The following is a 15,103-nucleotide window of genomic DNA, read 5'->3' on the forward strand; positions in this document are numbered from 1 at the left end:
ATTATGTATGTTTACTTTTTTATATGTTAATTTGTTTGTTCTTAACAATGTAATTATGCAGAGCCCAAATGGAAACCAGTTGTTTTTTACTGATTTGGCTCACCCTGGGTAAACAAAGGAAATTAATTAATTGGTGCCATTTTAGTAAGCGCGTGTTTTGTTCTGGAAATGAAAGCAATGCTCATTGTCTGCACTGATCTAATGTGGCATCAAAAGAGCACTTTATCTAGGGGCGTCTCAATTATACACTTCATCATTGAAAAGAAAAGGGTGTGATTTTTAAATGGGTGTGATTTTTAAATGAAAGCTTTACTTGGTAATGGCAGTAAGCAAATCATTTTGTCTGAAGTGCCGTTGATTAAATATTAATAACAGTATGTTGAAAGATTTGGAAACTCCTGTTGTGTCCGTTTGAATGCTGCCCTCATTGTGGCTACAGATGCGGTTACCCGGCCGCTGTCACCTCACTAATAAACCTTGGATGAATTCAACGTTCCTTAAAATACAAATACTGGTTGCAGGTCTGTTTTCTCAAATACCAGCTGTATTCAACTGAATCTATCACAAATTTCACTTTCATAGTATCTGTCTTGAGAATTATGTCTATAAATCCGCATTATTGACAAAAAACAAACTTTGACGCTACCTTTAACACAAACTTTATAAAAGAAATACCCCAACAGTGCAAAGCTTGTCTGACACGATTCAGATATCATTTACAGTATCCTTGGTAACAGCAGGTTCTAGTCTCACCATCAGCAGGTGTCAATTTTAGGGGTTGCTCTGAGGCGTCTGCCAAGGGTCGTCGAATAACAACTTCCGAAATGCTCACCTTTAGCTTAAAGTCACCTGGAAGTGGTATTTTGTCAAAATAAAGCTTTTGTCACTAAAATATGTGTTTTGATGAGTGGAATATGAATTAACAATTATCTAAGGTGTAAAAAAAATTAATTTCCATGTTATTTACAAATTTGAAAAAAAGCCAGACCCGAGGGGGCACTGTTTGTGACGTCAAACGAGGCGCGATGAATCGCATGCAGTGCCAACACAAGATAGTGACGCTTGGCGCAAGCTAAAAATATGCCCTCAAAGTTAAAAACAATACATGATTTTTTTCACGTTTGGCAAAAGCTCCTTTAGGTTCGTTACGTCTTTCAGGTACCTTGTTCGACTTCCCCACTAGCTGGACAAATTGTTGGAATGGCGTCATGTTTTAGAAAAGAACTTTTCTCTACATGTCAAAATGTGTAGTGTATTCCGGATTCTCGAAGCACGACGGCTCGAAGTGTTTGCTGCACAGCAGTGGAAAAGATGTCGGACCGGACCACTTTGCAAAATGACCCCATCTTTAGTTGTTTTGCTGCATCCAGGAGCAATACACCTGGTCGTCATTGCCGGAAAAATGCAAGAAAACTTTTTCGAAACGTACAAACTCACAACTAGGACTTGAATGTACTTGCACGTCTGTGTGCTCGATGTTCAATGAAATCATGCTCTGGTTCATGAAGAAAAAAAGAAATGAAAAAAAGTACAAGGTACAAAACAAAAAAACATTTGTTGAAAAGCTTGAGCCTAAACTTTGAGCCTAAACTTTCCCAACCCTTGTCTTAGACTTCACTGTCCTTAAAAAAAATTCTGCATGGAATACAAAAAAGTCCAAAGCAAAGCAGGCCATAAAAAAACACATCTAGCGATTCCATTATAGTGTGGCAGCCAGTCATAAACTTACTCAATTCAACTTCTGTTTATTTGCTTTTATTACATCTCGCCTGTCAAACTTTTCTTCAGAATTCCAGTCGCTGTCCTTGGCCTCTCTGACCTATATTTTATCACCTCGTGCAAATAAATATTGCACTTTGTGTTTTTCTAGACCTTCATTCAAAACAAAATAATGCCTCATGCTTCAAGTCAAAGTCAATCATTTTCATTCGTTCATTTGTTAATTCGTTTTGGTGACGACATGGCAAGTTGCACCATTTATTTGTCCCTGTGAAGTACAGTTTGCAAGAGAGATGGACTTGTCTTAGTCACGTAGGCAGTTTTCCCCAATGGTTGTAACTTTTTATCGAGTACCTGAAAACTGCCCATGTGAATGGACATGCAGACTTACACTGAAACAAACCTGAGTTGATTCCTTAGAATTATTCAGTTTTTAATTACTCTCAATTTTTTTTAGTTTTGCAACAGGGATAAAGAACATAATTAAGATTGTTCTCAGTACTTTGCCTGTAAATTTTGAAGACAGAACTCAGGAAAGTACTGAGTATACAGTGCTCAATATACATCAGTTACATCCTTTTCATCTGACAACTAACACCTGTTATGTCCATGTAATTTCTTTTCCAAACAGTGGACTTAATTAGATCATGCACAGACCAGATTAAGTTTAAGACCAAAGTAATTCAATGTAAACACACCCACTCTGTGAAAAGGATGTTTACTTTTTCAGAAATTTGTTGTGGCCAAACTCAGAAATTCTTTAACAGCTTTCCAATAATGTACTGGTTTGAATACAATTCATTACAAAACAACTTGGGGTCATTAAAATTAGTGTTGTCTCCTATAAAATGACCTACAGTATATTACACATGTTTCTGACTGCTATTATACCTCTACAAGTCTACCTGAAACTCTACTCTCACATCCCCCCTTAAACCAACTCAGCACTAAGTCCCATAGGACGTGACTTGTGATTCAACTGTCTTCAAGTCCCAGTCCGGTTCCGCAAGGCTGGGTTTATTATCAAAATGAGATATGGATATTGGGTAAGTCACCTTAGTACGAGATCCAATCCTCGACCCATACTTGAATCATCACTGACCCCGTCACAAGTCACGCTTTGTGATAATTTTCATTCTATATTTTAAAGATACAGTGTCAGAGGAATTGTCAACAGCAGAGACTGTCTTAAAGGGCCATGTCACATGAGGCGATTTACAGGCAACCAGTTCAAGTATCTCCAAGAAGAAAAGGCATTCCCTTGAATGTTATGGATCGATTTCTGTTGTGGATCGTATGACAATGTTTTTAAATTGCCTCATTAGCTACCAAATTGGTCCTGTAGCATGAACTGCAGTTGGTTGCCTCCAAATTGCCTTGCCTGTAAAAGTTGCCTCATGTGACAAGCTGATTCTGGGTCAATGGGGGAGGAGAATAAGAACAGCTGAGCAAAATGCCCCCATGCCCCCCTCCCCTCCTAAAGTTCTTCCTCTTAACTATGATCCCAAAACACAGCAGCAGTAACCCGACAAGCTGAGCTCTTCCTATGGCCCAATTTCATTAAGCTGCTTTTAAAGCACAAAGTTAGGTTACCAGAATTAGGTTACAAGTCAAAATGACACTCAACCAGGTACAACTTGACTGGTACCCTGCTCATTTATGCTTAGCAGAATTTATTTAAGCAATATTTGCTGCTCTATCAAAGAATTGGGCCATCGTGTGTAATACTTAATTGTATAGTCAAGATTGCTTTTATAAGACCTTGCATGTCTGACCCATGTAGAAGGAAACTGCCCTCTTTTTTCCAGCAAAACAATTCAAATTACGAGCACAGCATGAAGGAGAAAAAGGCCCAGAAAAGGCAAAAAAAGTTTTCACTCTTTTCAAACGGAGGTTTTGGAATCGAGAGGTAAAACCTCACGGGTGTGACCCACAAGATCAAAGCTACGTGTTTCACTCATTTAAAAAAAACTACATGTATAGCATTTGACGAAAACATATTTCATGGGAAGTTTTCCACCCTAACTTTCTTTATATCGTGTAAGTTATGTGCAAATCTGTTATTTTTATTTTACTTCCAATCTTACCAATGTTGTTTTGTGCAGACCTTTTACAACAAACACATCCCAAAGTGAAAGTTAGGATTTTGTTACCAGTACTAAAACTGGATATTAATACCGCTGAGCTAATTGTGCATGTGTTAGTATTTAATGTCTTGAATCAAATTACAACAACTACCCAATTTTCCATAGTGCCATGTACGAACAGTAGTTCTGATGCGCTTGAAGAAAGATTTTGTTTCCAGTACTAAAACTGGATATAAATACCATCCGAGTTAAATTTGCATACTAGTGTTAGTACATGTACTTAGTGTCGTGAACCAAATTACAACTAACATCCAATTTTCCACGGTGCCATGTACATGTTCTTCTGATGTGCGAGAAGAAAAGGGCAAGATGCAGATACTAAAAAAGATGGAAAAAGGTTAGTGATGCAGAGGAACTGTTGCTAAGATGCTGAAAGCAAAGGCTATCTTCAAGATTTTGTTAGATTTGTCTCGATCTCATTGAATGTATTTCTTGTTAGGATGAAAGTTTGTTAGTAAAGAGGTAAAATGTGCATCCATCATGCAAGATGAAAAACAAAACCTTCGTGCAGGTTTCTCGTTTCGTTTTCATTCGTTTCATTTCATTTCATCACTACCTGGTCTGCCATTTTGATCCAGCCGTTCAATCAGAGCCGACGATCACAGATAAAAAGGATGGGGTAGAGGGAGGAATCAAGAGGAGCTCCCTCTCTGGCGACAAAAAACAGCGGGAACACGCACAAACCTGTAAGGTGTAAAGAGGCAGTGCAACAATGCAAAACAAAGATACGCAGTTAGAGGAAGGTGGGAAGAAATGTAACATGCATTGCCTAAGGAGAGGTGGGGGGGGGGATAAAAGCTTGATATTGATGAGGTGATAAACTGTATACATGTCTACCAGGTATGGGCTCATGCAGAAAGGGTCACAGCAAGGGTAAAGCCCACAAAAATGCAGGGAGGAAAAAAAGCAAAAGATTATGATAAAAAGTAAGCCTTTCTGTAGACAGTATAATAAAGAGTAAACACATAACAAAGAAGTAAACTTGTAACTGTAAACACATAAATACCAAACACGGTAAAAACCGCCAAAGTTCTGGAGTTCACACATGTAGCTGAAACCTAACTCATTGTTTACGATGCTTTAAAACGTACACTAAACTAGTCAGACACAACAGGTTTTGGTTATGTTCGCCCAAAACCAGTCCCTGGTGCTTTTTTATCACAGCACTATATATTTACCCAACAATGCTTGGTGCGTACGAGCACAACCACACGAAGTAACGAATGCCCACAATTGCCACTCTGAACGTGTTGAAACCAAATCGCTCACACGTTTAGGCGTCTACAGGTACATCATAGTGTAGATCATTGACAAAATAGTATCAAACTTTTAACAGTAAATAGAAACTATGTACCTTACCTTCAAATTGAAAACTTTAAATCAATCCAGTTGATCAGCCCCCAAATATAGTGTTTCAGTTTCTAGCTTCTACATCCTAAGTACAAACTACATTTACTTCCCGTTTTATTTGTACAGTGTTCAGTGCTCAACAAACAGTACGCCTATTTTTATACACTGCATTGTGTGTACTAAATAACAGTCATGTAATCAATTCACAATTTTGTGAAAAAACTTTCCGCCCCTCTCAAATTGACCTTGTTTTTTTTCTCTCTGTACAAGAGAACACACTGAAAAAGGGTTGGTTTTCCAATCACCATGTTGCCTGCGTACAATGCCTGCAGTTTAAAAAGGTTTGCAGGGTGAGTAGGCATACTGTACCAGACCATTCAAATCTGGGAGCAGCCCCATCAGGATTATGATTATCACGGGTTATGATCCCCCCCCCCCCCAAAAAAAAGGAGTGATTTGGCATTTCCTCCTTTGGACATGGACTGTGTGCTCGCTGATTGAGTGTGATCTTGACATTGATAATGTACTTTGATTTGTAAGTTGGCCTTGCCTATTTATATCCCAGGGGAAAGTCAGCTAGTCCCCAGGGGCTAGTTTGCTAGTCTACAGGGGCTAATCGGCTAGTCTCCAGGGGCTAGTCATCTTGTCCCTGGGGGCTAGTCAGATAGGCTGTAAGGGCTAGTCAAATAGGGTGAAGGGGCTAACCAGCTAGTCCCCAGGGCAGGGGCTAGTTTGCTAGTCAACCGGGGCTAATCAGCTTGTCCCCAAGAGCTAGTTTGCTAGTCTCCAGGGGCAAATCAGCTAGTCCCCAGGGGCTAGTTTGCTGGTCACCAGGGGCTAGTCAGCTATTCTACAGGGGCTAGTCAGCTAGTCCTTGGGGCTAGTCAGATCATGGAGGAAGAATAGGCTGTAATGTAAGGGCTAGTCAGATAGGCTGTTGGGGCTAATCAGCTAGTCCCCAGGGGCTAGTTTGCTAGTCAACAGGGGCCAATCAGCTTGTCCCCAGGGGCTAGTTTGCTAGTCAACAGGGGCCAATCAGCTTGTCCCCAGGGGCTAGTTTGCTAGTCAACAGGGGCCAATCAGCTTGTCCCTAGGCCTAGGGGCTTATTACTCTGTTTCTAGTTACCAGACCAGGCCTTGCACTGTTTTTGTTTTGTTCAAGACTAATCCCCAAGGGCTTGTCAGCTACACATGTAGTCCCCCCAGGGCTTGTCAGATAGAACCCTGAAGATAGTAACCTAGTCCCCAGGGGCTAGTTTGAACATGGAGGTTTCTACCTCCATGATTTGACAGACTACACTGATTTCTAGTTTACTATGCTTTACATTGTTTTCTCTCAGACAAATGGGGCCCCATATTCCCACCAGACCAATGGCCTACAGTCGATGACTTCAAAAGCGAATAAACGCGGATTTAAAAAAAAAAACTTGTGCGAGACTTTCTTTGGAAATTCCTTAATCTCCAAAAAAAGATACAAACACCCTACAAAATTATCCTAAAATGTTTGAATACACCCGAGATTTGCACAGTCCACAGTGTAATAGATTGTTGTGGTTTCCTCATTCCAATGGACTATGAACTTTCCGCAAACAAAATCCCACTCAGCAAACATGTGAACTCTCCTACCCCTCCTACTACGTGTATCACAGAACCGTTCTACACTGTACCCCTATAGTGTAATGTATGTTTGTCGGACGTGCAGACAACTATGAGCTGAACTGTACACAGAGACAAAAGACTTGCCGAAAATTATCAGGGGTCGAAGTATTTTCATGGCAGTCAGCAGGGTTAGTAACCCAGCAGTTTTAGTAGCCCTGATGAGATTTTGTTGATAGGCCTACTGGCATGCAGTGGCCCCACCCATGTCATTTACAACAAATTCAACAACAACTTCATGACAACAAAAGGTGTACACAGGCCATCTTGGTAGCCCAAAAACACATATGTCTCGAGTCAAGGCACAAAATATATTCATTTACAATACCATCATTTACAGTTTAATCAATTGAAACACGTGATCTGTTAATTTTTGCATTATTTTTCCACTAAATTTGAGTAGCCCAACTGTAAATCTGGCAATCCCTGATTAAGGAGGCCATTGGTCTTAGCCAAGGTATTCCTTCAAAATTTCCCCAGACAAATGGATGTTTTCCTCCCGCTTCAGAAGGTCAGATGACTGGCCCAGGCCTGATACTTCTTGGAGGCAATGAAGGCGATTGCCTGCATGCCCCCTGGTCATTGCCTTGTTTTAGTGCCCTTGAAATGCTCCAGTACACATTTCCTCATAGGGTGCCCTTTACCGAGGAGAAAATGCCTGTGTGCCCTTGCCCTTTCAAAAAAGAAACATAGGCCTACTGGCATGCAGTGGCCCCACCCATGTCATTTACAACAAATTCAACACCAACTTCATGACAACAAAAGGTGTACACAGGCCATGTTTGTACAGTAGCCATGTATGGCCAAGAACTTAGGGGTTGTAAAGGCACATCTTGGTTTTGACTTAAACCTGTTTGATTTGCTGCAACAGTAAGTCAGTTTTTTAAAATAGGGATCGATTGCTCAAGTCATGGAGGAAGGAAATACTGTGCACGTAATTGTGTCACGAACGGGATTCAAACCCACACTCTGCTACTAACACCAGAGCTTGGGTCAAGTGAACTAAAACGCTCAACCATGACACGCCATGCACTATATTCTGCAAGAGGGTTTTGAAAGACCCATTGGCCCACTATGAGCTTGGCAAGATTTCTGTCTGTAGCACTTGGCCAGAGTCCAACAATTATAATTTGCAAAGTACATTATGTAAACTACACAATCAATCCGGATTTTTCGTCAAAACTCAAAACCGCTACCACCTTTTGACACCTCACATGTTAGTTTTATTGTACCAGTTTGTTGTATACACATTTTTAAATGATTATAAAATAGGCCTACACGAAGAGTTCCAAAAACTCTGGGTACACTTTGCCTTTAAACCCAGCAGAATATTTTATCTTCAACTCTTGGTATCTCGCTCTTGTTTGTTTTCAAAACACTGAATGAATTTCTAAGTGTGGTACCTATCACTAAGTACTTCACACTGGTTACCTTCCCCCCCCCCCCCGCACAACCCCACCCCCTCTTTTTATTACCACCCAGCCCAAGATTATGACCAAAGGTCACAATTAAATCATAATTTGGAGAGGACAATCAGAATTGTGGCAAGCACTTTAAAAAAAAGTAAGTCACTCAGACAATAGTCTACAATGTAATCGTTTTCCATTGTGCGTTGTGTTGACTGAAATGAATGTGACAATCTTGACTTACCCACCCAACCTCTTGTAGCATGTTCAGTTTTAGCATGACAAAAGTATTAACAGGAATGGTATAGGCCTAATTACCAACTGGTTAACATGTTTTCCATGTTAAAACAATTTTCGTCACACTAAGACAAAAATTGTTTTTGCATTTTTGTGACTTGTTTTACTAATTTTTCAAAAACTACAGCACCTCAGCAAGTAATATTTTAAGGGCAGCTTTCTGCATTCAAATGTTCATCATTATCTTCAAAGCGTGTAAATTTATTGTAAATCTGTGGACATTGTGTTTTGTGTCCTGCAAAAAGTACCCAAACCCTTCAAGGGTGAGCCCTGGGTCAACCACTGGAAACATTCAAACCATCCACTCTGATTACTTTTATTATTAGTCATTTCCAGTACCACTAGGTGCAACAAGATTATCCCCCTTCAAACACAATCACCTTTTATCTGGGTTCATCGATTTTGAAGCAAACAAAATTAGAGTCAATAAATCAGGCACTGAATTTTGGAAATTCTTCAAATTCTTTTTTTTTCAGAGTCATTCAAAGGGAGTCAACGGATGCATAATTTGAACTTGTATGCATCAGTGACTTGCCCTCCGCAGTCTCTATAGTCTGGAAATTGCACTGCCTGGGTGGCCATGCTTAACCATCCAGCTTTTTTAATTTAGTATCCAGTATCCTCTAGAGATCACAGCCACATTTTTTAATTTACTTTTATGCACAAAAATTCTTAAAATCTATTCAACACCTGCGATCCTCTTCAACACTTTAATTGATTTTTTACAATTCTTTTTTTAACAGTATCCACCGAAAACTTTCACAAGATATTTTAACACAGTAATGCAAACAAAAATTTCACACAAAAAAAAGAAAAGAAAATATGACAGTATGTTGTTTTGTGTATACTGCCGCGATATTACAAAATATAGGAGTCCTATATAAATTATTATAGGATGCTTTGGACCGTAAAGCAGTATTGTTTCCCAAAATAATTGGCAGGGCCATTTTCATTTTGTATAGGGCACTTCCATTGGAACATCTTTAAGTCTATGGGAAATGGTAAGGGGGACCAAGGCCAAGACCAGGGCAAAAGAGACAATTGCCTGCGTGTCCTCCATATTCCAGACCTGGAATCCTCACAGGTCTGCTTTGGCAGTTGACAGCAAATTATAATTAATTGAAGTAAAGCAGACAGCCAGACGAGAGTAGGTCACAGGTCTGGTTGTTTTAATATGATCCAGGGGCAGTTAATATGCCAGCGACTTGACACCCTGACACAAGTGACAGAGAGTGAGTTGACGAAGGGGGCGTGTAACGAGACAAGTTGGAGCAGTACAGTTTTAAGTGTTGTGTAATTAAAATCGTGTGAATTGGGTTCTCCCTTCTCTAAAGAACAGAGAATATTCTTTCCAAATGGTCCGGCTGGCTATTTAAAATTGGTGAAAACCATCAGAAGCCTGGAATTTCATCTTTGAGAGGGCAAAGCCAGTTTCATTTTCCTAAGGGCTCGGAGGAAACTTCCATTTGAAAATCTTAAAGTCTATGGGAAACTTTGGACACCAAGACCAAGACCAAGCAGGGGCAACAGAGGCAAAGACTTCTGTGGCCTCCCTGTATGTGTACTTCCAGGCTTGCCTTGCCATTCCTACAAAACACTTGATATAAAAAAATGGTCTTTGTGAAAGAGCTGGCGAACATTTTTAAGGGTAGGCTAAACCACTTGGTTGCTGTCTACTTGTCATGAAAATACTCCCCATCAAAAAGGTGCTGGGTTGTGGCTACTCAATGTTGTTACAAACAAAATGGGATTGTGATTCATTTTAAAAGAATATCAGGGGTCTTTATAAAGCTGTCGCCCCAGCTAGATGTAATAGGAGAACCATTCATCCTAGATGCGATAATGGTTTTTGTGGATAAAGGTGAAATCAAGTGGCACAGCTAAAAATGGCCAACTAAAAGTCAAAGAACTCCTCAAAACACAAGCAAAATAGTTGCGAAAACGTTACCCTCCTCCCGACAGCCGCCAGGCCGGGGTCTCTGGCTTCGCTGTCGGGAGGAGGGTAATGTTATCGCAACTAGCAACAAACCAAAACTGCTTCAACAATTTTTGGACCATGAAAAAAAATAATTGCACCTAGATTGCTATACTATTGTCGATGTGTTTTATTAGCTGTCCGGCGGAAAGGATTAAGTTTCTGTATGGAGCCACCACTTTTTCAATCGATATGAAATAATACATAGTATCTAACTCACCTGAATGAGATCCCTTTTTGTAAAAATGAGTGAAAAATTGGTGGCGCCATACGGAAAGTTATCCGCTGGAAATGCAAGCAGGTTAGCCAGTGAAAGAAAAGAAGCATCTATAGACAGGTTGCTTAAAAAGCGTTAGTTGCGATAACGTAACCCTCCTGCCGACGGCAGGAGGGTTACGTTATCGCAACTAAAAAAACGTACAGGCTGTGATGGTCCAGAGGGGGGTAGCAGGTTTTATGAATTGCAACTATTTATTGAAACCCTGCATTCTCTCCTAGCAAGTTATGAATATGATATGGATGGATTATTTATAATGAACAAAGTTGCAAGTACAAATTAAAAATTAAAAATAATGTAAGTTGAGTGGTCAATGAAGTCCTTTGGAACTGAAAAAGACTCAATAGGGCCATCATATAATGTTATTGTTAATTATAGAAAATGCATCCTTTTGCCAGCATAACAACGAATAATATTAAATAGTTAATTAAATTAAAGAACAATTTAAAATATGCACCTACAAAAATGAATTGCACGAAATAATAAAAAGTTGATACATGTTCGATCAGTCAGTGTACAATCCACAAAAACCAGAATAAAAAAGTAATAGGAAAACACTCACCACGCAGGAAGTTGGCTAAAATTCAAAGAAAAATTGCCTCAAAACCCAGATGTGTGATACTCCGGCGATATACTGAGTCCACGAACCGTCCAGCCAGACGCCTGCCGGGTGTTTACAACGCGCTGGGACGGCCACCACCTGTGCGATTCAATGCACTGCGCTCGGGAGTCGCAGCCTAACCACCTCGCCCAAATCCTGCCGTGTCCCACTTGACTATTGCACTTCCAAGAGCTGGATTACCGGAATTACAAAGTATCACGGAAATTGTCATCGACTGATTGTGATGATAAGATCAGTTTTTATGACAGGAATGTTGCGAGCCTTTACTGAATGAATCTCAGCTCGCTCGCTTCGATTGAAAAACCCAACCCCTCGAATTTTGTGAAAAACAAACGATTACCTTTTAATGGCAACAGAGGGCGCTATCATTTCAAAACCCAACAGCATTTTGAGGTTTGGGCCCAAATCATAGAGCTAGTCTTATTATATAGCTCTATGGCCCAAATTCATATTGTTTTGTGTAGCATTCTTCTGCTAAAGCAAATCAGCAGGGTCACAGATACATTTTGTACATGTCAAATGGTATTTTAGCTGGTAACCTTATTCTGAAAAGCATAATTTTGTTGAGCTAAGCAACTTTTATGAAATTGGACCCTGGATTGGGGGGGGGGGGGGGACACAAGTGTTCCCCAGTTTGTTCTCCCAATATATTTTTCACTAAATCTTTTGGTATTTTGTGTTGTTGATATTCCAAAGTAAATGTTCAACTTTAAATCAGAACTTAATATTTTGGTTAAAGACCTGTTCTAATCACTTCAAATTTATTTCAAAAATATAATGAAAAACACAAAAAGAAAACTTAATTATCAAGACTCAAGTTTTTAATGTTTACTGGCTTGCTTACAAAAATATTTGTATACTATCTTAAGCATAACTGAAATACTGTTGAGTACAATGAAATAAGTATTAAGCTACAATAAATATTGAAATGTTATAAAGGCGGAATACTATTGTAATGAAACTTTTTCCAGGAAACAGTTTGAAAGACATGTAGAATAATATGTCATTATCACAGGCATTGGAACAAAATGGTATTATTATTTTCACACACCAGTATCTACACTTTATTGAAGAAAAAATATAAATATGGACACAGCCCATTTTAAATACATTTAAAAAATAAAACTATTGCGATAACACAGGTTTTTTTTAAGAGCTCACTTTAAACAAAATTATTTCTTAATTTTGATAAATCCCAACTACACACAATTACAATTTGTATTGCGATAACACAGTTGATGTTTTTTAAGAGCTCACATAAAATTAACAAAGACTATTCTTTCTCTGTAACAATATCTCGTTTAGTGAATAGTTTATCCAGTTCTTTCTCCAAGACCTCGTTGTTTCCCCTGATTCCATTGATGACCTTTGCCGACCATTCAAAGTATATCTGGACCCTTTCCTCGGTCCATCCTTCAGGGGTGCTCTTTTCCAAGTCACGGAGGTTATATAACTTGTCGGCGAGTTTCACCAGTTTGGCTTTCGGGCAGATAAAGGGAGAATGAACAATTTGAAGTCTTTTCCTCTCTTTCCAATGAAGGGTCTTATCGTCTGTGACATCGGCAACTATGTCACGCACTTCTTTCCCAAAGTGCTCTTCGATTTCTTCAATTGTGGTGTCTGTGTCTTCGACAGTGTCATGAAGAACGGCAGCCTGTGAAAATATAAAAATAATAAAATTGTGTAAGTTTATAATATTTGGATTTGGATACATATTCTCAACGCTCTTATAAGAGCCAACAGGAAGTAATAAGATGTGGTTGGAGGAAAACCCCAGAACATTATTCCAGCATTTTTGCTGACAATACTTACCTGTAAAGTAGCTAGATCTGAAATGCCTCCCTCTTTAGCCAAAATTCTTGCCACACCTGGAATGAGGAAGGAAGTTCACAATTACCATAATGAAACAAATTCAAACAAAGTATTATTTAGCGAGTAGAATACATACGGCCCCAAAATACTATTGTCTTTGTGTGTCTTTGATTGGATACCAGTCAACTCGGTCCTCGAAGTCAACTCGGTCCCAGTCAACTCGGTCCCAAGTCAACTCGGTCCCAAGTCAACTCGGTCCCAAGACAGGGAAGCTTGCACGGGTGGGAGGGAGGGCGAGGAGGGACCGCAACCCAAGTTATAATATAATAATCTAGAAGTAATCGGTGCACACATGTACAAAGTCAAAGGACATTAGTTAATTTTTTCCAATTCAAAGAAAAGCATACAATTACTTCCCGTCAACCATACGGACCGAGTTGACTTGGGACCAAGTTGACTTGAGACCGAGTTGACTAGGGACCGAGTTGACTTGGGACCGAGTTGACTGGGACCGAGTTGACTTGGGTTGGGACCGAGTTGACTCATAAGCCTTTTTGCTTTTTTTTTTATTTTTTAATTCAAATCAAAGACACAATCATGCAATGCAATCGATGGGCAGCAATGTAGCATGAGCAACGACCATTTACTTACCAATTGGATGGTTAATATACGGTGTTTTTTCTGGATCTAGTCGTCTCTGAGTTGAATGTTTCATTGCAGAAAAATTCACACAATCTATCAACGCAATCAAGGCATTTTCTTCCGACATTTTTACTGACTAACATTTGTTTGTGTTGTGTACAGACAGGAATTAATTGTTACCCCACTCCGCCACGAGAGGGCGCAAATCTTTGTACCGTTAACAACTTCTACTAGCAATACTGACTGAGCTTGATGCAGCTAAGAGACTGGGAAACGCTGGAATTAAGTGTCTAAAAGCTTATTCAGGTGAAAGATTAAATAACAAGGCATCATCATCAATATTTAGCCTGTGTCTTAACGACTTTGAGAAAATATTTATAGCTCAATTATATAAGTATGTACAAAATCAGGCTCAAACATGTCAATCCCATATGGTCTAGTGGTTAGGATCCGGCGCTCTCACCGCCGTGGCCCGGGTTCGATTCCCGGTGTGGGAAGGTCAATGTTTTTACTTTTTGTTTCCTATTTTTGTTTTTGCTTCAGCAATCACATGATGCATTGTTTAAATTTCAAATGCCTCATTTTAACCCATGGAGGTAGAAATACAGTTTTCCGTCTCGCCAGATGTGGTAATTTCTCTTGTCACCGACCGCTGAGGGATGACAAAGAAAATATTGCCACAGAAAGATGAGAGTCAAGCTGGTCCTCCTACATTCATTTTCCCTCTCCTATCCTTCATCCTGGCATTTCTGACTACGCCTACGAAATTCATTGATGAAAAAAACATCACCCTTTATTATTTTGCACGGGTAATTAGTTACGGGGGGGGGGGGGGGATCCACTAGATTCAAAACCCCGGATACTAACCTACGATGAAAAAGGGGAAAAAACGCAGTCGTGTCCATTTATTTACTCAACGTTACTTCCACTTATTTATATATTCCCATGTTTGTTTAGACCATGGCTTTCGCTACAGACATAAAGTTGTTACTTGAATTGTTTGACCTACTTCAAGTGGGCCATAACATTCCTAAGAACCAGTTTTATGTAGAAAAGCACAATGCACAGACAAGCTAATGTTTTTTTTTAACCCTCCATTTGTTCAAATTTACTAATTACGAAAACGAATACTGTTTATCACTCGATTATGTAATAATGTGTTTTTAATTAGTCACCTTCCAAATTCTCTTACCTGAGAAT

At 39.5% G+C, this 15,103-nt stretch overlaps 2 protein-coding genes and 1 non-coding gene across 7 annotated transcripts in view; 1 reads left to right on the plus strand and 2 right to left on the minus strand.

The window, feature by feature from the left end:
* The window catches only part of LOC139937852 (coronin-2B-like), a 47,470-nt gene extending 35,712 nt beyond the window's left edge, over positions 1-11,758 (minus strand). For 2 of the 5 annotated variants that reach the window (XM_071933205.1, XM_071933200.1), the window contains exons 1-2: positions 11,390-11,758; positions 4,423-4,550 (exon numbers count right to left, since the gene is read on the minus strand). In XM_071933205.1, the coding sequence (XP_071789306.1) occupies positions 4,423-4,434 (12 nt within the window). In that variant the 5' untranslated portion in view covers positions 4,435-4,550; positions 11,390-11,758. Of the gene's footprint in view, positions 1-4,422; positions 4,551-5,225; positions 5,362-11,389 lie in introns of those variants that run through there. The other 3 variants (XM_071933201.1, XM_071933203.1, XM_071933204.1) reach the window with 3 other exon arrangements.
* Positions 11,759-12,269: 511 nt separating this feature from the next.
* LOC139937480 (guanosine-3',5'-bis(diphosphate) 3'-pyrophosphohydrolase MESH1-like) lies at positions 12,270-14,076 on the minus strand. Its single transcript, XM_071932633.1, has 3 exons — positions 13,913-14,076; positions 13,262-13,317; positions 12,270-13,103 (listed from the first exon to the last, which is right to left on the minus strand). Exons 1-3 carry the CDS (start codon positions 14,028-14,030, stop codon positions 12,723-12,725), a joined length of 555 nt encoding a protein of 184 aa, XP_071788734.1. The 5' UTR covers positions 14,031-14,076; the 3' UTR covers positions 12,270-12,722.
* A 252-nt stretch (positions 14,077-14,328) lies between these two features.
* Positions 14,329-14,400, plus strand: Trnae-cuc (transfer RNA glutamic acid (anticodon CUC)). The gene has a single exon. It is a non-coding gene; the product is annotated as a tRNA-Glu (tRNA).
* The last annotated feature ends 703 nt before the right edge of the window (positions 14,401-15,103 follow it).

The sequence above is a fragment of the Asterias amurensis genome, chromosome 5, assembly GCF_032118995.1.
Source record: "Asterias amurensis chromosome 5, ASM3211899v1".
Lineage (NCBI taxonomy): Eukaryota > Metazoa > Echinodermata > Asteroidea > Forcipulatida > Asteriidae > Asterias > Asterias amurensis.